Source organism: Strix uralensis, chromosome 25 (assembly GCF_047716275.1).
Source record: "Strix uralensis isolate ZFMK-TIS-50842 chromosome 25, bStrUra1, whole genome shotgun sequence".
In the NCBI taxonomy this organism is placed as follows: domain Eukaryota; kingdom Metazoa; phylum Chordata; class Aves; order Strigiformes; family Strigidae; genus Strix; species Strix uralensis.
The window spans coordinates 7231756-7256732 of record NC_133996.1 but is presented as its reverse complement, the minus strand read 5'-3'; the positions used below and the strand labels follow the sequence as shown (position 1 = coordinate 7256732).

Below are 24977 nucleotides of genomic sequence, written 5' to 3'. Positions count from 1 at the left end.
TCTTTTGGGACCATTTGGTTATTTCTCAATTATCATCAGCATATTCTGCAGCCTCCAGAGAAAACTGATGGGTACAACCCTGAAAGGTCCAATAGAACGAGTGCTGTAAGGACTCAGACCCGTGTCCACCTGCCCAGTCTCTAGCTGTGACGAGCGGTGGGTGTGTGGGGAGGACAGCAAACATGCTCTCTAAAGTCACCCCTCTTCCATCGTGTCAGAAGCCATTTACACGTCTGCTTCCATGAAATACCGCGGCTTCTCACTCCTGTTCATTTATTTAAACTTGCTTCCTGACTATTTCACTTGGCGTCCTGCCTCTGGTTCCAGTGTTGTCGTTCTTATTCCATACCGCTCTCCTCCACGCCTCTGTCATACACCGCCTGTGTCCTTTACAAGCGGCGCAGCTCTAATCCCTCGGCCTTTCCTCATCCAGTCAGTTCCCACCTGAGATCTCCCTGGCTGCTTTTCTCCACGGCTTTACCACTTGGGCTAGCCAGATCTGCCAGTGGCATTCAGCATAGAGCAATACCATGGAAGCACACGTATGTCACGCAGCGTAATCTGTTTTCTGGTTTGTTAATCCTTTTTTAGCAGTTCCCATCATTTTGTTTATTTCTAAGCTCCTGTGAGTACGAGGTGGCTGGTTTTAGTCCTATCCATAATAACGCCACAAGCAGCAGCTAATCTGGAGAACTTCACTGCATATAGATTAGGAGGGTTATTTTATCTGCTAATTTATCACTCCTTGTTTTGATACCATGAGGTCTTTCTGCAGCTCTTCACAGACAGGTTTAGATTTGACTATCCTGAGTAATTCTGAAACATCTGCAAACGCATCATTTCGCTATTCATCTCCAGCATCACCAGAGGCGCCGGCCGGCTCGGCTGCGACGGCCTGTGAGATCAGGGCATTACCACCAGCTCCTGCCATTCTCTGGGCTCTCTGTGACTGCACAGATCAGTCAGACGTCAGCCACGAAACTGGAGGATACTGTTCCTTAAATCTATATAATATTTCAAGATGCAACCACAGAGGCAGAAGGATCCTTGTTCACAAAGACGATGGAGGTGCTTTCTTCAAATAAAAAGAGGTTTATTGAGATAATGAGAATGACATTGTGGTGTGGGTGTTGTACATCTATTGCAGCATTAAGAGAAACAACAGCAAGTACAAAATCCTGCAGAACTTCTATAGTCATTATCATCACAGCCTATCTTGTCCATGCTACAGTTTTGTGTATCCAAAACTTCATTCCCATTCCTAATGGCAGAAAATCCAAAGACTTTCATCTTTCAAAAAAAAACCCCAAAACAAAAAAGGCAAAACAAAAAACCAACTCAATTTGATATAAATAACTTGCACTGGACATTTTAAAACTTTCAGATTTTAATTACACATAAATAAATATATACAGATTTAGAACAGTTCAGTTTGGCCTGGTTCAAGTTCTGCTCCTTGTGCTTTATTAATTATTATTAATTTTAGAAACTTGTATGCTGTTATCTGTAGGTTGTGGAGTTTTAATTAGTCCTGGGTTTAACTTCACCTGCTTTATCCCCAGCTGTGACCGCAGCAGTTGGGAAGGCTCTCCTCGATCCGTTCCTGCCCTGGGAACCATCGGCTGTGCGGTTTGTTCCTCCCCTCGTCGGGGCTCCTCAGCCCAGGGGAAAATCTGCCTTGAGTCTCCGTTTGAAGACTGTAAACGAAGTCTGAAACTGCTTTAACCCCAAAGCAGTTCTGCTGGCAATTTTCTCTTGGCCTGGCTTTAGGACTGGGCTGTAGGTGGGGAAATAGGAAGGTTTCCTCTGTGTCTGCCTGTCAAAACCAGCTGATAAATCCAGGTACAGCCAGCGATCCAACTCCCTGCCCTCTGCTGCTCGTGCCTCTGGTTCTTGCATTGATGAGGCTTTTGCTCTTTCTTCTCAGTTTTTCAGTTGGAACAAATTCCCGGAGCACGTCAGGATTTCACTACGGGTTTTTAAAAAACAAAATAAAATTGCACATGACTTGGCTTCCTGCATCCACAATTTAAAAAAAAAAAAAGAAAAAGGCAAAACCCAAAAGCCATCAACCTGGCTTGTTTTCTCAATCTCACTATGTCCATTAGAGTTGTTTTCTTCTTAAATTCTTTAAATCTTCTTTTTTGTCTTTTCTTTGTTTGCTTTACGAGTTTCATCCCAAGTTCAAATGTAGCAGTTCAGAAAACAGTGCACTGGATCATCCTTCCCACCCTGTGCTATCTATGGCAACCGGGGGAAGCTCCCACCGCGGAGAGGGAGGGAGACAGCACGTTATTTCCGATGCTTCACTTCTTTTTCTGACGCTTTGGAGTCTCCGGCCGTGTGCCCGTTCCCTGTGCTGTTCATGAACATTTTATCCAGCCCCTTAAGGGACTCTACCAGGTAGTTCTGGAAGGCTGTGAGCGCTGCGCAGATGGCTGGGCCCCCAAAGCCGTGGGTTATCAAGCTGAAATGAGTCAAACAGCTCTGGACACCGGGCTCTAAGATGAGTGAAGGGCGGCTGTTCCCCAGCGGTGAGCGATCCTGGGCTATCAAGTCTGCAAACTCTTTACAAATTTGCCTGAAAGAGAGAGGTTTGTGTTACTAGAAAGGCTGTCAGACAGCTGCAGGGACATAGGTGTGTTTGGGGTCTCTTTTCCCGCTCCCCGCCCGAGCAGCTGCCTCCCCTCCTGGAGTTTTCAGCTCCAGCCTGGGGAAAGCCCCCGGGTGCAGAGTCGGAGCTGGTGCTGCTTCGAAGGGGCACGTGTGGCAGTGCCCAAACGCTCCCTGGGCTGAGGTTCACCTCTCCCATGGGGGAGCAAGCCCTTCAATCCATGCTAACTAGTCACCTCACCACACCTTTCAGATCTGTGTGCAGAAGAATAAGCTTTCGGGGCTCATGCTGCCCTTCTGGGCTGCAGATGCCAAACACACTGGTGGCTTGTTGCCATCTGTACTCACTTGGTAGCCAGCAGCATGTTTTTCCTGGTGTGCAGCTCCGTGGGGTCGGAGTGCTGTCGGCACAGGTACTCTGCCGCCGCCTTGGCTGGGAACTCCGTTTCGCACACGTACCCAAAATCCCGAGCCAGGTGAACGGCTTCGCCTACGAGCAGGACAGATTAACAAGTTGTGTCAATAGCTGCGTGGAAGGGGAGCGCCTTCTGCAGCAGCTTCGGCCGTCTCACCGATGGGCCTTATTTCTCCTGGGAGTTGAGCACTTCCCTTTCCCAGGTGCCACCCAAGAGCTCTCCCCACCTTTGGCTCTTGTGCTGGTGCAGAGACACCACTGGGTTTCTTAGACCTGTCTGTAAGACAGTCTGCATGGGTCCGAACGGACCATTGCCAACTCTGAACAGAAGCTGGTTCCTTTGCTAGCTTTTAAAAAGGCATGAAGATGGTGCTGGAGTTCGAGCAGGATGAGGTGTGAATCTCTGGGCTACTGCTCCAAAAGGAAGAACAGCAGAGGTGTTTCTCTCTCGGGCACTTCCCTTTCTGCGTCTTTCTTTCCCTGCTTCTTCCAAAATTTCCTGCTTGGCCTCTCCAAATTGAGCAGAGGTTTAAACAGGGGCTGGAGGGTGAAAAAGCGACCTTAGCCCCGTGACCACTAGACAAAACGGGGATGCGAGAAACGGGTGGAAGGAAGGGGTCTACATCCTCCTGCAGCGAGCAGGGGCCCTCGGGCTGGACGCGCAGGCAGCGTATCCATCACCCCGCGGAAATGCCCACCCATTGATGGAATTGATCCATCTCCAGGCATCCCCGTGGAAATAATCAGAGCTGATGGCAATTGATCATGCCCAACACCCGAAATCCCAGTCGGGCAGGCAGAGCTAATTTGACTTGCCCCCCCGCTGCTCACACGTATTAGACCATCCATCCTGAGAGCATTAACCTAGATCCCCTCACAGGCTCCCCCCCTCCCAGAGCTCAGGCTGGGAAGCCACGTTATGGGGAAAGTGTCCGTGCTTCCCGTATAATGATAATACTTTCCACTTCATCTCCTCCAAAGAAGGAGCAAATAAGGTAAACCTGGAGAATTGGCGCTGCAGTTGTTTGTAGCTTAAAAAACAATCACAAAGTAATAGCTGCTGAAAAACAGTTATGGTGACAATAAAAAAGGGCTGTGTGACCTCATGGTGAGAGCCAAGGCTGGAGCCAGGATTTATTTCCTCCATGAGTGTGTGTGAGTGGCTACACAGCTGATCGTTTTAAAGGCAATTTGGATGCTGGCTTAGAGAGGTTTCAGCGGAGGGGACGAGGCAGTTCAGCTTTTGAGAGTGGTGTTAAAGACACAGCGAGTCAGAGCCCCGGGGAGGAGAGGCTGGGGGAGAGCGCTCGTGGGGCAGGAGGCCACAGCAGGCAGAGGGGCCCCAGAGGCCTGTCTGAACGCACACCTCTTTCTGAGAGCTTCAGGATGTTTCTGAAGCTGAACTGTGGCCCTGCTGCTCCCCGGGGTCCGTGCTGGAGCTACTGATGAAGCAGGGGCCCACGAGAGGGCAAGTGCTCGGTGTAGGTGGCAAGGGCTCCCACAGGCAGCTGTGTTTCTACCTGCAGCCCTCGTAGTGGTCCCTGTGCTCCCAGTACCCATTTTCCCCATCTCTAGGAGTGGCTCTGGGTCAGTGTGAGAAAAAGTATAGCATCAGCACTCAAAAAAACACCCAGTGGTTTTTTTAAATGAACAGACATTGGAAGGCAGAGGGGAGAAAACAAATTAAGCCAGGACAGCAAATGTCCAAGAAAGAGGGTGCCTGGGGCACAGGGGCACAAGCCAGTTTCTGCACGCTGAGTAATGACAATGCAATAGCACCTTCCTCTGGGTGAAACAGCTCCCAGTGCCATAACACTTACGTGCAGGAGGAAATTATATCCATCGAGCACACATGGCACCACTCTTTTATTTACTATGAGCTGGTAAGCAGTAACCAAAACATCGGCAGCCACCTGAAATCAAAATGTACATTTCTTCCTTCCTTTCTTTCTTTCATTCTTTTCTTTCTTTTCTTTTCATGGAAATCAGCCTTTCATTCAGCACGAACCAACTGCCCTCAGTAACAACCTCCGCCTAATGAAGCGGGTCATTTAATTTGCTGGCAACAATGGAGATGATTTTCTATTCAGAAACTGCAGGCAGCTGCCTCCAACACGCTGGGTGCAAACACAATGGATTCCAAAGCTCGAAGGGAGTCAGAGCTGTCATTGCATTTGTTTGCACCCCGTGTCCTTTTCTCCCAAGATGCAGCGGCGACATCATCATTTCCATAGTGCAAAAAGTAGGAGGGGAGCGAATAAACAAGCGGCTTTAAGCAGGGGCACCTCAGACGTCAGGGCAGGCCGCGTTCTCCGTACTCAGCCCTTAACGCCGCGCTCCCAGGGCTGCTCCTACGAACGTTACCTCCTCCTGCAAGACCTCAGAGCTGTGCGGCATCTCCTCCATGTCTCACTTGTCCCCTGCTGTCCCAGGGGAGGAGGACAGGACTCGGATATGGGGCATCTCCTTATGGGAGACAAGACCCAGACCTGAGTGTGGTGACGGAGCCTGGACAGAACAGGTCGGTGCTGCCCGAGGGCGGCACGGTCGGCAGCACCTCGGTTGTGTCCGAAGTGGGCACACGGGGCTACGGAGCAGCTGCTAAATTCTTGGCAGCTTTATTCAAGCTTTTTTGTATTTGTTTTCTGTGAACCCGACTAAGCGTTACTAGAAGTAGTTCACAGAAACGATCAGTACACTTAGCTACAGCCGAAACGAAGCTCGCGGCCCCGCTCAGGCTGTAGATGCCTCTTCCCATGGGATATGACTCGTCCGACAGAAATGTCTGAGTTTGGGAAGACAGACATGCTTGAATCAGCATGGAGGCTTGCACAGGGATATTTCCAGTCTCAGTCGGTGGTGACCGCCGCAGACTTGTTTTAAGTGCTCTTGTTTGTGGAAAGCTGCAAATGAAGGGTATTGAAGTTCTGGCACTCCCATCCTCCACGGGAGTGGAGAGCGACTCTTACCTTCCACGAGGGATGTCAGCAGGGTGACGTTGGCAGCTTTGCGCCTTCCTGCAGGTAGATTTAGTCCGATTTTCTCTAACCTTTCCCTTAAACACCGACCCCCATTTTTTGATTTTGCTCTGAAAAGCAAAAACAATGAGGGTAAGAAATGATAACGTAATTAATGTTAAAATAACTATAACTAATTCCAGTTTAAGCTTTTAGGTTTGAAAGGAAAGAAGAAAAAGCAACAAAAATGCTATTGCCCAATATACCACACCCCAGAACTTCTCATCTCCGTTACTCGGAGAGGTAAGAGCTGGTGCTGAACACAAAGCTTGCTGCAGCCTTACCCCTGCCTTCAGCACACGGCGCAGCCCCACGTCCTGGGGCTGGCCCAGAGCTCTTAGGAGCCGCTTACCTGCGGAGGACTCCGCCGAGGAGAGAGGCGTTGAGACACTCGGGGGGCGAGAGCCTTCTCTGCACCTCCCCGACCGTCACCTTGTACTTGGAGGTGGAGCTGAGAAGAGAGAGGCGGCCAGGCACGGAGCAGAAGACCTCGTTGGGATTCGTCACCCCTCCGATCAAGCCATCTTTGTTCATGGACAGGGTGGAAATGGTGGTGCCATTGGCCTTCGAGGGGATGGGCACTGGGAGACAAATAAAAGAATAATAAAAGAGGAGAGGTGGAGTGATGACACTAAACTCGATAAAGGAAAAAGAAAAAATGGAAGAAGCCTGGACTCTGCTCTCGCCCGCTTTCCCACGCCTCCCAGCTCTACTGTCATTAAGCCCAAGGCTTTGGGCTGGTCTGGAAGGCTGAGGGCTGTCCGCAGCATCGCTGTCTGGCCCTGTGACCAGCCTCCCCTCCCTGTCTGCTCCGGGGGTGCGCTGGCAGGGCCAAGCGCTGGCTCATCGCTTGGTTCCTCTCCCGGTTTGGGACGGGATGGCAGCTGCAGCCCGGCTCCGCACAGGCCCACGGCTGCGTCCCACGGGCCAGGGGCTGAGCTCCGGCCACCGTGCCCTGCACAAAGCCCGGGCAATGCTGGGGCGGCCACGGGCCGTGTGTGCCAGTACGTGCCCACAGGGACCAGCAGAAAGAGGTTCTCTGACTTCAGCTTTGGGATTGGCCCCACAACAAGCCACAGCCCTAAACTTTCATCATCCCTGGCTTAAAGGAAGCTTGAGAAGAGCAAACCCAATTAATCTAGCACAGACTTTCGTTTACTTAAGGGGCAAGAGTCAGTTACCACGAGAGGTTAGAGAGGCAGCGGTGGCTGCAGCATCGCATCGGGCCCGTGGCATCGCAGCCGCGGTGAGGTGGGCACGGTTTTCCCATACGTCATTCCAGTAAGAAACGTTCTTAGACGCAATAAAGGTTTATAGGTTAAAACTGTGGCTGAAACTTGTGCCAAATCTCCTTGGCTTTTATGTTCTGAAATTAATAACCAATTTAACTCTGGAAAAAAGCGGGTTTTGAAAGAATCCAAAGAGGACTGCAAATGCCATCGCCCCAGATCGTTTCAGCCCTGGCATTCTTTGTGGTTCCTCGGTAATGACTGTTCCACAATGCACATTCAGAGGGTTCCTGCAAGTAACGCAGCAACGAATACCAGGGCGAGATGCAGGTTTTATAAAGGAAATACACATGCCCAAAATGAAACAGAAAACCCGAAAATTAATTGGGGAGGGTACGTAGACTGGACCTATTAGGGGACGCTTACAATCAGCATATTGTAAATACAGCTCAACAACTTGTTAGTGTGGCAATAAAAAGGTAGCACATGTTACATAAAAATGGTTAATGTTTTAAGACTAAAAGATGAATGGAAAGGAGCTAAAATACATTAAGTTTCCTCTCAGCATGAAACTTGAACAAAGTGAGGGGACTGAAGGGCGAGATGCACTGGTGCCCGGCCGGAGCCAGCAGCTGCGGTGTTGGCATTTGCCGCGACTGTAGCTGGTTGAGGGATGTTCAGGGAAGAGCAAATATGGGAACATCACCATGAGACGTAGGAAACCAGAGCTATTTCCAGGAAGCAGCAACTTCAAAGCTTTCTTCCACAGTCCCAGAACAGGTTAGATTTGTCTCTAGGGGCCACCCTTAAAATAAAACCTCAGAGCGTGTTTTACAAATATCCATGCGTTGCTGCCAAGGCGTCTGTCACTTCAGGTCCAGGTAACCCAGCAGACGTGGGTTCTGCTGCAGCAAGGGCCACCCCCAAACCAGACCCCCCTGGAGAGCAGGCGTTGCTTGTAGTATCACCTACTTTGTCTGTCCACGAAGAGCTCTGCGTAATTTATAATTTATAATTTATGCACTCGCGTATTTGTGCATGCCTGGAATCATGCGGTGACGTGCATTCCAGCCGCATGCGTGGCCGGGGACCTGCACACACACACGAGGGACTGAAGGGCCATGCAGGAGAGAGGGGAATTGTGCCTCGCTGCACACGCCGGTGAAACACGGCAGCTGGGCAGGGGGAAACCCCGCCGGCACCAGTGGGAGCGACCACCGGAGCCCAGGGAGAACCGGGCTGGAGGTGGGTCCCATCCGGCCCCGGCGTGTCTGCGAGTCGCCCCACGCGCACCGGCAGCGTGCGGGGAGGGCGGTGGGGAGGCACGGATGGATGCCGATGCACAGCACGGAGACACCACGACACGTTTGAAACACGTACTGGCATTTTTAGGAATGATGCTACTGTCAGAAACAAATCTCCTTAAAAGCTGTAACCCAGAACCTCCCGCTGCGAAGGTTAATGCCCAGAGCAGGTCGGGTCAGCCCTGCTCTGTGCCACAAGCAAACCATGCAGGCACCGGCACCGGGCACCCGGCACTGAACGTGAGTATTTGCTCTTCTGCGCCGAGGCCAGAGCCCCGACACCTTCGGCACATGCAGGCATGGGACGGGGGACCTCGCACCCTGGGCAGCGAGGCACACGGCCTGCGAAGGGACACGCGGAACGGGTGCCTGGCCCAGCATCACGCAGAGGTTAGCGGCAGCGCTGGAAACTGAGCCGGTCTCTTGAGTCCTGTAACAGTGCTTCATCCATTAGACAACGTTGCCTCAATACAACAACAATAAACATAGCCACATTTGCCATTAATTATTAATTATTGTTATTTGGCCTCACCTGCTGCTGTTTGCCTGGTCTGATCTGCAGCTTGTTTGCCCATAAACATGCTGCAGGAGGGAGACAAGCTACCATTAAAGCCTGACAGCTTTGTTTCCTTGGCTTTTGGGGAACCAAAATTGTCTCTTGTCATCTGAGTAAACCAAAAGTCCCCCTCGATCTTCAGTTGCTGCTTTCCTGTTCCCGCAAGCAGCAGGTGATCGGAGCACCTGAGCCAGCCTGCAGACAAGAAGGAAGCATGAGACCGTTGCGGGTCGGCACGGCGCGCGGCCGACAGCCCAACGCCCCGGTGACCCCCGCGGGCGCGAGCCGCGGGCCCCTTCCACACCGGGACGGGTGCATGCAGGCGCCCGGCCCCGCTGGGCCCCGCACAGCCTCGTGTCGAGGGTTCTTCCGAGCCACGGGGCAGAGAAATAAACCGCCGGAGCAGAGACGGGGTTTTCACAACGAGGTTTCTGGGTGCCAGGCGCTGAATAGTGAGTGGGAGGCACTCGGTGCCGCCGTGCCCGAGCGGAGGAGCGGCCGGGCAAGGCACAGACCTGAGCCCCACGCGGGGCTTTGCAGCTGGGAATAGATATGTCACGTCAGTGTCCCTGCACTGGTCACCTCGTCTGAGGTTTCCTGGGTTTGGCCCTGTCCTTGGCACTTTACCTCAGTGAGCCGGCTCTCGCCCTGCTCATTCCCACAGCTTGGGCAGGCTCAGCTCCCACTCAGGACCGTGGAGGATGGGGTTTCCAGCAGAAACACACCCCAGAGATGCTCGTTCATACAGTGACGGACCGACGCGTGATGCAGGCTGACGAGGGAAGGGTTAGATGCTGGTGCCCAAACCACCGGGTGCCCAGGTGCTTGGCCCCCTCCCTCCGTGCCCTGCCTGATGAGAGGGACAGGGCTCAGCTGGGTCACCCCACCCCAGGAAGCTACAAAGGGCAGGACACAAGCTGCCTCTCTCTCTGCAAGGCTGTCTTTGGGTTGATTCAGCCAAAGAAAGGAGAAGGGAACACGAGGCAATTAGCAACTGCTCAGAAAACTCCTGAGGAGTGTGAGGTCTTTTTCTCTGATGTCCATCTTCGCTATCTGCTATTATTATTATTATTTCCTCATTACTTCCTAGCTGGCCCCGTGTGAGCTCTGCAAGCTGTGCGATAGATGGGTGAAGCTGGGGAGCCTGCGGCAGCGCTGGGGAAAGGCTCTTCCCAAAAGCCAGGAGCTGCCGCCGGACCCACCGGTGCGGGTGGCCTCTGGTCAGGAGGCTCGTGGCAGAGACGCAGCTGGATCTGGGGGAGCCAGAGGGTGAACGCCTGTGCTGTGCCGCTGGCAGACTTGTTTAAGCCAGAAATGCTGTGAGTGGGGGGGGCTTTTGAGAAAATGAGCTGCCAAGCAGGTTAGTGTCACCCAGGGAGCTGGGGACGGCGGAGAGGGACCGAAGCCCTGGGCACGGTGCTGGCAGGGTGTTACTGGAGAGAACGTAGGTGTGTCTACACAGAGGAAAGTTAAAAAAAAATCTTAGTCGGCTCCCTGAAACCCCTCAGTCGTTGAGGCTTGGTTGCTTCACTTAGTCTCCCTAAAGCTTTTTTGCTCTTTCTTTAGCTGCCAGGCGCTCCTGAGGGGTTTTTTCCCCATGGGAGGCTTGCTTAGTTCAGATTAATCCCGCTGCTTCTAATTCAGCAAATCCAAAAGGTCTTGACCGGTGTTGCTGATACTCAGCTCCTCACGTAGAGGTGAGCTCAGCTGAGGATTTCACAAACTAAAGCCCCAGTGAAATGTTTTGCCTGGGGAGCCTCTGGTCCTGGGGATGCTGTGGCTGGGCCAGGGAGCAGCAGGGCTGCACAGCACGAGTGTCGGAGGGGGCTGATTTGAAAGGCAAAACCGATTCTGAAATAAGCTGATGCTGACAGACCTCAAAGAGCTTCACACGTTGCTAATCCCCAGCCCAGTGCTGGTACAGGACCAGCCACTTGAGTCATTAACTCGCTCCCAGAGCCTGTGTGAGCTGGCTCATTATTGCAGCTGGGGAAAATTGAGGCACAGAACAAGTTAAATGATTTACCAAAGATCAGGCATATGGGCATGATCTGAATGCGTGCACTTCTGGTCTGTGGGAATGCTTTATAAGCAATCCAGGCTTTACAACGCTTCCTAATGCTCAGGCAATAGTTATAGAAAACTGATTAAAAACGGCCTCTGCTTTTGTAACTCCAGACTTCCTTTTTAACACTGTGAAATATTTGTCACCGCCTCATCTTGTCTCATGATGCTCTTGTATGTGGAAGTCAGCCGCTGAGGACGGCAGCGTGTCAATAATAGGCGTACGATGCCTTGCTGAGCGTGGGAAGGGAAACTATCCTCGTTTCATCTGCATAATGTCAGAGGAAGCGTTTCCACAAGGCTCAGCATCTCGCTGCCTCCTCTGACGCTGCAAGGCAGGTACCACCCGCAGTACATCATACGTTGCACGAGCGCACGGAGCAGCAGCACAGAGCGGCGCCAAATCCTGCCCTGGTGCTGCGCAGCAGATACATGCGGCTTCCTCTTCCCTTTGAACCCGCCAGGCTTGTGATCTCCCATCAGAGCTGCCTTTTTTGGGCTGAGTCGGGTCTAGTTTGTCTTTTAAAAGTAGCTTGGGTGTAGTTGTCAGGTGATGAAACTCACACAACTCCATTTGCTGTGGCATGAAAACCTCTGATTTAGAGAGAGAGCGTGATTTCAAAACAGGTCCTGGTTTCCAAGAACACCAAAGGCTTCATCCCTTGACTTTCCTGACCTGGGGAGCATCCTGCCCGTGTGTGGTCGTCTCCCTGTGTCCTGCCCAGCCTGGGAAGCCCGTGGGCTGGCACGGCTGCAGCCGGCTCCCTGCTCTGCCGGGGATTTGTTTTATAACACTGGGCAGGTCACCTCCCCAGCTCGGGCTTTTGTTGTCTCCAGCAACAAAATGGAGACAATAATATCTACCCAGGAGGGATGCTGGGATACCCAATTAAAACTTGCCAAGTGATCCCCGGATGAAAGATTTCTCAAGGTGAGAAGTCCTGGGGTGGTAAATGTAGCCAGAAGGAGTTGGTCCAGCGCCTAAGCACGGGGCGGGATGATGCTCCTTGGAGAGGCAGACAGGCGTGGAAGGGCAATCCCCATCCTGCGACGCTGCAGGTGTGATGGGATGCCACAGCCTTGTTTCTGTGAGGGCTTTTCGGGAGATACCGGGCAGCAGGGGGAGAGAGAAGAACCACTGAGCTGATGATCGCTCAGTTGTGAATCTAGGGGATGGAGTAAGGAGCTTTGTGCCTTCGAGGTGTCCCAAGATAAAGCATAAAGTTTCTGACACTTTTGTTCTGGTTTGCAGAGGTGGGTCCCTCAGCTTTTAAGTTCCAGGTACAAAGGAGAAAAAGAAACCCATTCTTCAAAGGCTTGTTAGCCAGGGAGCTAGAAAACCTTGGAGAATTTCCTGCTTTTCCCCGACAAGTTTCAGCACAGGCCGATCTGCAGCCCCGTGCCTCTGCTGCCTCGTCGTCCCTCTCCCGCGTGGTCCAGGGTGACGATGCTTCATCCCCGAGCTCCTGCGCTCCCTCTCCTTCCTCATCTGCGTTCACAAATGTTTGTGTCTGAAATTACCACTATGATTCCTGCAAACGGCCACTTTTACATGGAATTATTCAGCACAAAAGGTGCATCTGCAGCCCAGACTCAGGCTCTGCGTGCGGGTGCTGCTGGGAGCTGCGGGATCATGGAGCCCGTGCTGGGGGGCTGACCACGCACCATCAGCTTCTGGGTTTAAGGGAAAAGAGACTTTACCTACAAAAATAAAAAGGCGAAGTACTGACTCATTTCCCTATGAGAAATGTGTTACCTGCTTGCAAAATGATTTGTAAGCAGGAAAATTTGTGGTGCTTGGAAGTTGAATTGCTTATCGTGGTGTTATTTGTTCAGTTCCATTTCCAGCTGGAGCTCGGGGTGCTGCGAGGGGAAAAACAAGTCCAGAGGGAACATGCAAATCGCTGCCCGTCTTACAAGTCTGTTTTCTTCTCTCCTTAGATACGTTACAGGTAAATCCTCCTCCTCAGCAACACGGAATCCCTGGATATTGGAGCTTTTGTTGCAACATCTCTTTCAAAAGTGGGAGTGTGTGACAGTTTAGATTGCATTTTAAAGGGGTATCAGTTAATCCTTTTAGGAGACTACCTGGGACAAAGCAATCTCTCCTCTTCAGGCACAGCGCTGTCACACCCCAGAAGCATCTCAGCCCCCCAGTCCCTCTCCAGGCCCGTGCACCGGCCAGCTCGGGCATCGCCGCAGGTTCAGGTCAGCCCAAAAAAAGGCTGCGGGAGGCCGAGTCGTGCTGCCCTGCCAGGGGACACCTGCACCATGCAAACCTGTTTCGGCTGCTCCTCGCTGCAGCTGCTGAGGTTTTGCTCCCGTGATAGTGCAGGTCCGGTGGTGACGGCCCCCAGCCCCCCCCGGTTTTGCTCCCTGCAGGAGAGGGGGGATCCCTGGGGCTCTGCCCTGGTGGGGAGCTCCGGCTGGTGGATGTTTGTGCGTAGCCCCTGATGAAAGGTGCTCCAGAAAGGCGAGGGATTACTGCTGTCTTTCAGGAAGAGCTTTCAGTGAACTAATCTAACCTTCGTTTGAATGTCTCTGATGTAAATTAGAAGACAGAGATACATATATAAAGAAGTATCTGCATGTGGGTGTGAGCCAGAGGCAACTGCTCCATCCCTTTAAAAGCCCTTTTTCACTGAGGAGGTGCTGCAGAGTTCAGCTGCTTCAATTTCCTGGTGTTTCAGCAGAGAGGTATTTATTGATGGTCCAGGGAAGGAGGTCAGTGCCATCAGCTATATTTCAAACCCACAGTCTGTAATTATCCTTTCTTCCCAGAGGGGATTATACAGGTATTTTCTTTATCTTGAATGCACAACCTGAACCAAGTCCCCACGTCAAAGAGCCTCTCTAGGAAACGCCGTAATCGGCTCGAAGGCCCTTTTCAAATGGAAGGATGGAAAGAATCTTGTTTTTATCTCTGGGTTTTCCAGATTGCTGAGTCCCGATAGGGAAATGGATCTCGGACCCTCAGAAGAAGAGAGGGAGCAGGGATACAAGTCGGCAGCCTCAAACTATTCCCATGAGAAAGCTAATCAGGAGAGGTCCCATGCCTATGCAAAGCTTCCATACTTAACATTGTGTTTCCATACATTAGGTTATGAACTAAATGTTAAGGTGCTTTGTGATATTAATTGCATTTTTCTTTCTGTGCCTCTGTTTTACCCAGCGAAGTACCCGCCGTGTGTCACAGCAGGTGTCTCCTGGGGAGCTTTGGGACGGGTCGGTGGGGCAGGAAGGTTCAGCAGCTTCCCCCCGAGAGCAGCGGATACAACATCTCAGTTAAGGACGGTACCTGCTTAGTACATTGTGTCTGATAGAAACCGCCAATCAATATGAAAACAAAATTTACTCAGACCTTTGCAAAAGCACCCTGTGCTCCTTCAGGACTGGGAAGGGGATTAGTAAGCAGTTTGCCATTAATAATTTCAGCTAATGCATTTCCCTGCTTTACCATTCAGGAATGACTCGGCCTCAAATGTGCTGCTTGCTCAGGATATTTTGTGGATTTTTTGGAAATTGCTCACAAACAATTTGTTGTGAGTTCCCACGCATTTCCCTGCCGTACTTCGTGTTATGGATTGGGCCGTGCTGTCTGGGAAGCCTCTGATGTAGCAGCCTGAAGAGTAACCTCAGGAATACCCCGCTGGAAAGCAGCGAATATTAATGATTAAAATATCCTCCCAACGAGTGAAACCCAAGCGCTTGAACCTTCACAGGAAATGAATGAAAAAGGATTTCGATTCTGCTTTTGAACCTTGAAGTGTATTTGCAGATATTTACTGCACGAGGGTTCTGCTGTTCGTTGAAAGAGCTGCTCTGGTACAGCAGAGCCCCCGTCCCCTCCCCGGACGCGGCACTTCTCACTCGTACCTCTGCGACTTCATTTGAAAAGCCAGTTTAGTGCGGTGATTCAGATTATTTCACTCCCCCCAATTCAAAATTATTTTTTTCTGAATCTGCAGCTAAGCCCTTTCATATCTACATTGGGAAAAATAACTATTTAAAATTCAGTTCAATGACTGACTGCTCTGGATGGACCTGTGTAGCTCTGCCTCTGCTTGCACAGAATCCACGTGTTTCCCGGCACAAAACACACAGGTGTCGGGAAGGCAAGAAACTGAAACAGGAGGCTGGAGAGCCCGAGGATTTAAAGCCAAAGGAACCGAAATCTGTGCTGCTCCATGCTGACGCCGAGGAAAGTTTCTCCTCCAGTGTCCCCCGCAGCCCGGCTCAGCCGTGCCGCACGCAGCCAGCGCTGCCGGACTCGCACACGCTCCACGGCTCTGCCCTGTGGCATTAACCATCACAGGTTTATTCATTTAGCAGCACAAACTCCCATTACATTTTGGCAACCAGTCTACGGGATCTTTATGTGTTTAAACAGTATAATCCATTTTACAGTAACATGCTTGAGAGGTTTTCCCTGTATTCCCTATAGAAGCGCCTGAATTTGTGTGGCTTGGATCTACATAATCTAAAAAGGGAGAACAAAGATGCAGTGTCTTTTGCGAGCGGCGGCGGATCCCGTGCAAGCCACGGTAACGTTGCTATCAATTTGTTAAAATGTCTTTAGATTATTGAAGGGCAAAAGACCCTTCAGCAAAGATTAGACGTGAATAATAATAGAAAAATACTTTTCATATAGAACTGGCTGCCAATCTGCAGAGCATGCGGTTCGATCTGAGCCTCGGACCACAGAGATGTAAATCTGCCGGTTCACCTGCCGCTGCGGAGCCGCCAGCTCGCCCGGGGATCGCTCCGGGGAGAGGCACCGCTCGCCCACTATCACAGCAAAAACACTTTTAATTTTCCCTGCCCAGCAGATGCCCTGGGTCTCTAACACCCACGTACTGGGGGACGTCCAGCAAAGCGGGCGGGTTGCAGCCCGGCCAGCACCGTGCCCCGGCCAGACACGCGGCCTGGCCCGAGCTGCCAGGGCACACGCCGAGAGAAAACCCCGGTGCCAGCGAGGAGCTGCCGGGAAGGAGCAACATCCACATCTTCCTCTGGGGAAAACAACTCCAACCAGCCACAGAAACGGTGTCAGAGCCCAGCCGGCTGCCCGGGACAGGGCACATCTGCATGGAGGTGACTGCGGCGCAGCTCCTGCAGCAGCTACAAACCCTCTGGTGACATTTCTTCAACGGCTGCCCCCATCTCCTGCTAACTTGGGGCCTGTGCTTGAAGCAACCCCGAATACCCTCGGTCAGATGCTCTGCTCACACCTCGCCAGCCCCAGGACGGCGGTCCCACTTTTCCTGGACCATCTCCGGCTCCCGGGGCGCCCTGGGGACGCGCCGTCCCCACGCAGCCACCACACTGGGGACACCGCTTGCACCCTGGGACCTGCCCGACCAGTCCCGAGGGAATAGGGCCTGACCCGATCCCTCGCTCCCTGGCGCCTCGCACTTGGGTGACTGATGCCAGATAAATGCCTGAGATAGAGGGTGGGGAGACTCGGCCCGGCTGGAATCCCAAGCACGCGCCGCAGACGCTGCAGAAGCTGCGATGGCTTTTTAGGCTGCAAAGGTGAAACTGCTCACAGCTCCCCTCGTCCCGCTCAGCCCCTCGCTCCTGAGCCGTGGGCACCCTGTATTTTGGGGACATTTAATTGCGATGGGTAGCCTGGGCCCACTTCTAGCACTTCCTTCTCACTCCCTTGTGCTTCGCTGCTCTTTTCCACCAACCCACAACACTTCACCTCTCTCCAAACCAAAGGCGATACCCGGACAGGGCATGGAGACGAGAGCTCAGCATGCAGCAGCTCCAAGGATTACATCCACATTTGCTAATTAGTCCCTCCATTAAGAATTAAAATAAACAAACAAATGGAAGGACAGCAAGAATGAGTAATTCCCTAGGATCACACAGGAAAGGGTGGGATGGTTCAGTGGTTAGGGTGCTAGTCTAGGACTTCAGAGAACCTTGTTTAGGCTCTTCAAATAATTAAGACAGATTGAAAACATTTTTTTTTCTGAGATCACGTATCTTGGAATATTACTAAACAGGGAGGAATGATCTACGTTTGCCTCTGCTCTGCTGCAGAGTTGGTGTGGCCCTGGGCACATCCCTGGGCTGGAGGCATGTGAACGGGTGCCCCGTGGGTGGGTGCCCCGTGGGACCCCAGTGAGGTGCGTGCCTGCTGCATGGCACCATCTACAAAATTAAGATCTCGGTGACACCTCCTGACGGGGCTGACGTGGGGACAAACACCGCAGGGTGGATGTCACTTGGCCGAGGGTGCTCCTGCGGGCCCCGATGCCAACCCACCGGTGCACAAAGCAGCCCCCGTGGGAGCCGGGGCGGTGGCGTGGCAGCAACCCGCCACCCGAGAGGGTCTTCCCTCTTCCCCAAAAGCTTTTGTGCCTTTACACAGCTTTTCAAATTATGGAAGGAGCACATGGGGTGGCCAGGGACAGCCGGCCCCTGGTAACCCCTTCACCCACGAGCGCAGATGGCTGCAACTCGACGAGCAGGGTCTGCGGCAGCCGAGCACCGGCCAAGTCACCGAGCTGCAAAAATCTCTCACAGCCCCAGAAATGGGGGAGGAGGTGCTCCAGAGCCAGCCCAGCGTGTCCGCGGTGCCTCGCTCGGTGCCGTCCCGTGGAGAAGCCTCACTTGGGGTCCACCTCCGGGAAGAGAAGCGCTGTTGGTTTGACTCACAAGCCACATGCCAAAAAGCAACCCAAGCTGGCTTTTCTGAACCTACCCTTTAAGAACTGCTCTTTACTTCTAACAAAGAAAAAAATTCATTTAAAAACATCTAATTAAACAGTAAGTCGTGACAAGGTACATGAAACTTGGAGATAACACATGCCTGGGAGGCACCGGGGAGGTTGAGACAAAGCCCAGCGCCTTCCCCGGTACCCGTGTGTGTTATCTCACATGAACACACACCTGGTTTTATCCTGGTGCAATTATGGGACATTAAAAATATAATTTTAATGGAGGAATGGTGATCTGGATGCAGTTCAGAGTAAAAACTTTCTTTTAAGTTTCACTGTTTGATTAGTAGGTGTTCTGCCACGCACACATGTGTGCGCGAGGGAGAAGCGCCCGGATCGGGAGGTGTGACTGTGTTTTGATGAAGGCTGTATCTCGTGGGGTGTGCGAGGGCTTGTCTAAACTTTAAAGCCTTTGTGAGCGGCGCTAAGGCAGCAAAGCCTCCAGTCAAGACCCGGCTTGTCCCAGGTGAGCCCCTTTTCCCACTCAGGCAAACTATTGCAGCAGAGAAACTGCAGGAAGGCGGGAGGGCTCCGCCAGCCGAGCTCAGCACCCTGCGTCTGCCCCGAGTCCAAGCCCCGCCGCCCCCAGCCGCGGACAGTCTTATAAAAGCCGTGTCTTCGCAGCCCCAGGTGTTTTACAGGATGACCTCATTTATTACCTGGCTCGTCACAGGAAATGATGTTTATCTAATCTACCGTTCTTTCAGGATTTTTTTTTTTTCTCCTGCCACATCTGGCTTCACGCGGCATTTCTTACAGCTCAATTCCTCTCTGCACTGAAACAAAGGAGAAATGGCACCGCGGCCGCCACGCCAGCACCCTGGTCCCGCCAGCAGCCCCGCACGCGAAGCCCACGGGGAGGTTTTGCTTCAAAACCTGGAGCTCGCGTGCGGTGGCGAGTGGATCTAAGGATCTCGGTCTTAATCTCCCTCCTCTGCTGCATTCTTTAGTAGTGACAGCTACTTCTTGCAATATTTCTAAATGTGGGCTCGGAGCGCTCTGAGGCACAGCTTTCCATCTGTCTGTCCAGCATCCAGCCAAACAGGTCCACATTCCTGAGCAGAAACGCTAGCCCTGCCGCTCCGGAGCAGCCGAAAAGCCTCCGACGGGAAGTTAAACAAGTCACAAACCCGAGGGAGAACGCAGTGGCCGAATCCTGCTGCCTCGACGCGAAGCCAGGCGAGTCCAGTCCCCGCCAGCCACGCAGCACCCGTGGGCCGCGCGCGCCTCGGTGCCAGCTACACCCTGCTCCGCCTGTACTCCGTCGGTACTCGGGGTTGTAAAATCCTGCAGCCAAAACACTTGCCCGCGAGCGGGGTGCGCAGGCCCCTGCGGCTCGTCCCAGCCCACTGCCAGCAGGACCCCCCGGGCTGCTCCTGCACCCCGGCGTGCCCCCAGCTCCAGGTGCCGGGGAAAGAGATTTGTGTTTTGATTTGTTATAAAAAGGCTCTATCAGAAGCTTTCCGCTGATCCTGAAAGGATGTCAAAGCAATCAAACCACCTCCTGATTTTCCGTCCAAGCTGCAGGATTTTTTGCTACCCAGCGCAGTGGCCTAACGCTTGATTTCATAAACAGAAAATCGCCCTCTCCTCGCCCAGCCGAGGGAAGGACCCGCAGCACCGGCTGCCCTTTGTCTGGGGGTCTCATGCCCGGCTGCGAGTAGCTGTCCCAGGCACCTGAACACCCGGGCAGCAGGTGAACAGAGCAGAAAATGCCTGTAGCTGCTGTAGCCTGCAGCAGCCAGAGCCTCGGACTAAAGTTTTTCAGAGTTACTTTTACTGTTTTCAAGTCAAATATCTTCCTGGTCTTATATAAGTGCTTGGGAGGAAAAAGGAAAAAAAAAAAAGCCAAAACAAAACCAACAACAACCCAAACGTGTAAAACAACAACAAAAAGACACAGAAAACCATTTCTGAAATACTTTTGAACAAGAGGGAGAGCGAACAAAGGGGCATAACAAAAGATACTCGTAAAAGCTTTGCTTTTAAATCCAAGATTTGAGCCATTTCAGTCCCAAGCTAAACGTAGCCCCTATTTGTCACGCCAAGACGGGGGAAGCTCGTCCTGGGTTTTTCAGTGCCGTTCGCAGCTCCCCGCGCTCCAAGTGAGATCCTGGCCCTACACACAGCCCCCCGCCCCCCCCCCCCCCGCGCCGAACCGGCCCCCCCGGCCCCTCAACACCTCCAGCCCTCGGACGGGCCACGGGAATAACGAACCGGAGCCAGACCCGGGAGAAATGGTGGAAATGGAGGTTTGGGCGCCTGTTTTCAGCCCGGATCTGCCTCCCGGTGCTGTGTGTGTCGCCCCCCCCCGCCCGGCGGGACCCGGCGCCCCCCCCGCCGCGATGCGGGACCCGCGCAGCCACCACCGGGGCGGCGGGACGGGGACCCCGGGGCCGTTCCCCCGAGCCCTTGCTGAAGCGATAGGGCCCCCCCCCCGCCCACTTTCTACTCTCCCTCCGCCGCTTCCTAAATTCCTAAATTCGAGGTCACCTGCAGGAAAAGGGGGGTCGGAAAAACACACCCGGGGGGCACCAGCGCGCCTCAGCCCCCCACCGTCACAAAAATCCCCTGAAACGCCGTTAACCGCGAAACCGCTGAAATCGGTTTAAGGAGAAAAAGGGGGGAAAAGCGAACACGCAGCCAGGGCCACCCCGGCACCACCGGGCAGAGGGGGGGACCCCCGTAATGCCAGCCCCCCCCGCCATCGGGACGGGTCCCGGAGCCCCCCGCGGGGGCGCGGGGGGTGACAGGCTGCGGGGGGGCAGCGCCGGGGGCTGCGGGCGCTTCCCTCCCGTTTCGTACTGGTTTTGACTGGGAGCCCCTGCGCTCGGGTTGAATTAAAAGCGCCTCCAAGTAGAGGAGGTAAAAGGTGGCTTTAGACATTCGGGGCAGGTGATTAATATTTTGTTGAACCAGGACAACAGTATCTCGGCAACTAATTAAGGTGAGATTTATCTGTTTTCACATGCACAGATCCAGATCAGGTTTCTGTCCGAGGGCCATACCGTCAGGAATTCAAGGATTAATCATCCCCGGTGCAGTATTTGAGATCTCTGCGCGATTTATGGCCAAACTCCGCTTTTTAACGTTTCCCCCCGCTCCCCACGGGGCGAGGCGCCCCGAGAACCCCCCGCTGCCCCTCCGCACCCCCCCCGCCTGGAAACCGCGCGGGATCTCTCTCATATGTGAAATTATTTTTTTTGTTGTTGTTTTCCGAGGGTGCAATTCATTCCGACCGCGGGGTCCGGGGCTTCGCCTGGGGCTCAGCTCAAAGCAGGCAGAGCCGGCGAAGTAAGAACCGCTCCGTATTATATATTTTTTTAAAAATAAAATTAAATAAGCGGACTGCAAGGGAATTCATTCGCCCGGTTCGAGCGGAGGGCAACGGACCAAACGGTAATTTCGGGGACCCGCACAGCACCAGCCGCCGCTCCCGGCTGCTTCCCGGGGCCTGTCCCGGTCCCCGCGGGGGGGACCGGCGGGATTCGGGCCCCCCCCCCTTCCCCGACTGCAGCTTCCATAACCCCCCAGCTTGTTTATGAGCCCCATTCGCTGGATTTGGGGCGTCGTTTCCAGGACAGAGAAGGGGGAGCGCGGCCACCGAAATAGGGGCGAGCGGGGTCCCGGGCAGCGGGGCAGGATGCGGCCCCCGGTGCCCCCGCCCCGGCCGCGCCGCCGCTCCCCCGGCCCCTCTGGGGGGCCGCCCGCGTCCCCCCCCCGCAACCACACACTTTGGATTTATCGATTTCTCAGCTGCTCCAGCAAACTCGGGGCTTCGAGCTGCCGAGCGGAGCCGGGGACCCCGTGGCAGCACATCACCCTCGAAACCCGATTGTTCCCCAAAATACACTTCGCGTCTTTATTGCAAACGCAGCGGGGAAAAAACGAGAGAACGGGAGCGGGAAGAGCAAGTGGCCGCGGGCACAGGGGCTGCGGACGACCTGCACCCACGGGCCCCGCTTTTCAGCCAGGGTTATTTCCTTTTTTCTTTCCTTTTTTTTTTTTTTTTTTTTGTCCGAAAGTGAGTCTCCAGACACAAATCTGGCACTAAACAACAACAAATCCTCCCGACGGGAGGCGAAAATTTCTAAGTAATGGCGGGTTTTGAAAAAAAGAAGTGGGGAAAAAAAACCAAACCAAAACAAAAACAAAACCAAAAAACCCCAACAAACCAAAAAAACCAAACCAAAACCAAACCCCTAGAACTTCAACCGAACTTTCAGACAAATATTCTCGCTGCTGGAGGTTTCTGAAGGCACCTCGAGCGCTGCTGGCACACACAAACCAGCAAACGCGGGGCCGGCGCTCCTGCCCGACCAGCACCCCGCAGCTTGTTGCAGCCGCTCCCCATGCAAGGTTATTTAATGAAACGCCTCTCGTGTGTTCTAATTAAAGCTTAAAAAAAATTACCGTCACTAATGCTCCACTGAAACGCCGCGTGTAACGAAGCTGCGTTCTTCGCGTAACAATTTTCCTGGAAAAGGGGCTGTAACGCGCCGAGAACTGCTCCCCCCGTGTAACGACCGGGGTCGGCGGGGGAAGAGCCGCACGATCGGGATATTTTTCCCGGATTATCGGGGCTGGGCAGTTACCGGGGGCTCGGCTGCGGCCGGGTCACGGGAAACGTCGGCCCGCGACCGGGACCGGGACCGGACTCGCTGCAGCCCCGGACGCAGCCGACGACCTAAAACCTCCCGGTTTCATCGGCGTTTTGCCCGGGCCGGGCCGGCCGGAGCCAGCCCCACCTTGCCCCCGGGCGTTTCACCCTAACCCTAGCCCTAATCCTAACCCTAGCCCTAATCCTAGCCCTAACCCCGCTGGGCTGCGGGCACCGGCCCTGCCCGCGTTACCCCCGCGCCGAGCCCGCACGGGCGGCCGCCGTTTCGTTTGCCCGCCCGTGTTGGAGACCGTGCCACGGAGCAGCATTAAACACGTCCTTTCCACCTCCCTATTTTTGTAAAAAATCGCGGGGAGAAGCCAAGAGCAGCGCTCGAACATGGCCCCGGAGTTACGGCCGCGAGCAGCCGTAGGGATCGCTCACGTCCCCCCCGCTCCCGGCAATGCCCCAGTGAAGTTTTTATTAGAAAAAAAATATTGTACGGAGTTGAACTGTTTTCACCACGGGGTTTTGTCTGGAAGCAGGGGGGATGTTTAGCAGGTGGGGGAGAACCGGCAGTAAATTAGGAGAGGCGGCGGGAGGCACCGGGAGCCGTGCGGGGTCCCTGCCCGCAGCTCCGCTTCCCGGCCCCGGGAGGGAGCGGCCCCGGGCCCCGGTGCCCCGGAGCCAAACCCCGCTTATGGAGCCGCCAACGGGGCGTCCCCGCAGGCCCGGATGGCTGCCGAGGCGGGGCGGGACAGGACGATCCGCAGCGGCGGGATGGGGGCGGCCGCCCGGGGCTCTGCGGGACGCTCCCGGCCGCGGGGACGGGCAGCACCGGTTCCTACGGCGGCGCCAGCTCCTCGCCCTCGTTAAACGCGTCCTTCTCCCCCGGTACGAGCCCCGCTGGACGGCCGCGCTCCGCCGTAGCCCAGCGCTCGTCCCGTCCGAGCTCTGGGCTGCCTCCCCCCCGCCGCCGGGCGCAGGGCTCCTGCCCGGGGCGGCGGGACCGGGAGCGCTGGGGGAGCTGCCGCCGAGCCCCGCCGGGGCATCCCTGGGGCTTCCCACGCAAACCATCCGCGGCCGCCGGCGGGGTGAACCCCCGGGGCTCCCCGATAGCCGAGTCCGCCCGTCGGGGCCCCTCGGTCCCCGGTACCGGGAAGGAGCGGCGGCCTCGGTACCGCCCGAGGGAGCCCAGCGGGCCGGGGGCGAACGGCCGCGCTGGCCCGCCGGGACCCGCCGCTTTCGTTTCGGCCTCGCCGGGGACAGCAGCGAGCCCTTCCCGACGGGAGGGGAGCGTCCCCACGGGGCGGCTGTCGCGGAGGAGGGGGGGAACCCGACGCGTGGGGGGGGGAGCCCCGAGGGCGGGAGCGGGGCGCGGAGCCCGGCCCGGTGCCGCGTCCCGCGGTGCCGCCGCGCTCTTACCTTTCTTGATCACGGACTGATCGAGCAGGTTCATCCCGCCGTCGTCCACGGCCTGAAAGCACCGAAGCAAGAGCCGTCAGCCGGCGGCTCCCGGTGCCAACGGGCCCCGGCCGCTCGGGCCGTGGGGACAGAGCGGCGGCGGCCCGATCCACCCGCTGCCCCCGGCCCAGGAAGGATCGTTCGCTCACGGACGAGCCCCGGTAACCGGGCTCTACGGCCCTCCTTGCCCGGGGGAACGGACGCCGCGGGGCCCGACACGTCCCAGCCGGGGACACCCCCCCCGCCCCCCGACTCCGAGCGCACAGACGGCGGCGGGATCGGTCCCCGCCGTGCCGCGCCCGGCCTCCCTCAGCCCCCCGGTACCTGGATGTCCTCGATGCCGTGGTGGCCGAGGCCGTGGAGGCCCAGCGGGCCGTCGGCGAGGCCGTGTCCGCCGTCGGGCAGCCCGTGGAGCAGTCGGGGCACGGTCGGGTACTCGCGGCGGGGGTCGAGCCCCAGGGCGCGGTGGGTCTGCGAGAGCAGCCCCGCCTCGTCCTGCCGGCCGCGCTGGGGGGGCCAGCCCGGCTGCTGGTGCTGGTGCAGGGGGCTGAGCGCCGCGTACGGGTCCCCCAGATGCGGGTAACCGGGCTCCTGGCCCTGCGGGTAGGGCAGCGGCGGCTGCGGGTACGGCGGCGGGAAGTAGGGCGGCTGGAAGTCGGCGGCGGGCGTGTGGCAGAGCGGCGGGGCCGAGCCGTAGGGCGCCTGGTTGAGCGCGGGCAGCTGCGGCAGACGGGCCCCGGCCGGTGCCCCGGGCAGCCCCTCGGCGCGGTCCTGCGGCGGCGGAGACAGCGGCGGTGAGACGGGCGCGGCCCCCCGGCCCCCCAAAACCCCCGTCCCGTCCCCCCCCCCCGCACTCACCATGCCCGGGTAGCTGTGCACCAGCATCTGTGCGGGCCCGCGGCGAGCCCCGGGCGGGCCGGGCCCCGGGGGTGCCCCCGTCTCCGCCCCCCCCCCCCCCGCCCCCCCCACCCCCCCTCTATCCCG

General features: G+C 55.4%; 1 protein-coding gene across 2 annotated transcripts; it reads right to left on the bottom strand.

The window, feature by feature from the left end:
- Nucleotides 1–1070: 1070 nt before the first annotated feature.
- On the bottom strand, nucleotides 1071–24921 carry TFAP2E (transcription factor AP-2 epsilon). 2 transcript variants are annotated; one of them, XM_074894427.1, is made up of 8 exons: nucleotides 24852–24921; nucleotides 24318–24764; nucleotides 23955–24006; nucleotides 9111–9329; nucleotides 6398–6626; nucleotides 5998–6116; nucleotides 2962–3103; nucleotides 1071–2581 (listed from the first exon to the last, which is right to left on the bottom strand). In XM_074894427.1, exons 1-8 carry the CDS (start codon nucleotides 24876–24878, stop codon nucleotides 2293–2295), a joined length of 1524 nt encoding a protein of 507 aa, XP_074750528.1. In that variant the 5' UTR covers nucleotides 24879–24921; the 3' UTR covers nucleotides 1071–2292. The 2 variants fall into 2 exon arrangements, with proteins under 2 accessions (XP_074750528.1, XP_074750529.1); XM_074894428.1 differs by lacking the exon at nucleotides 9111–9329.
- Between the last annotated feature and the right edge of the window lie 56 nt (nucleotides 24922–24977).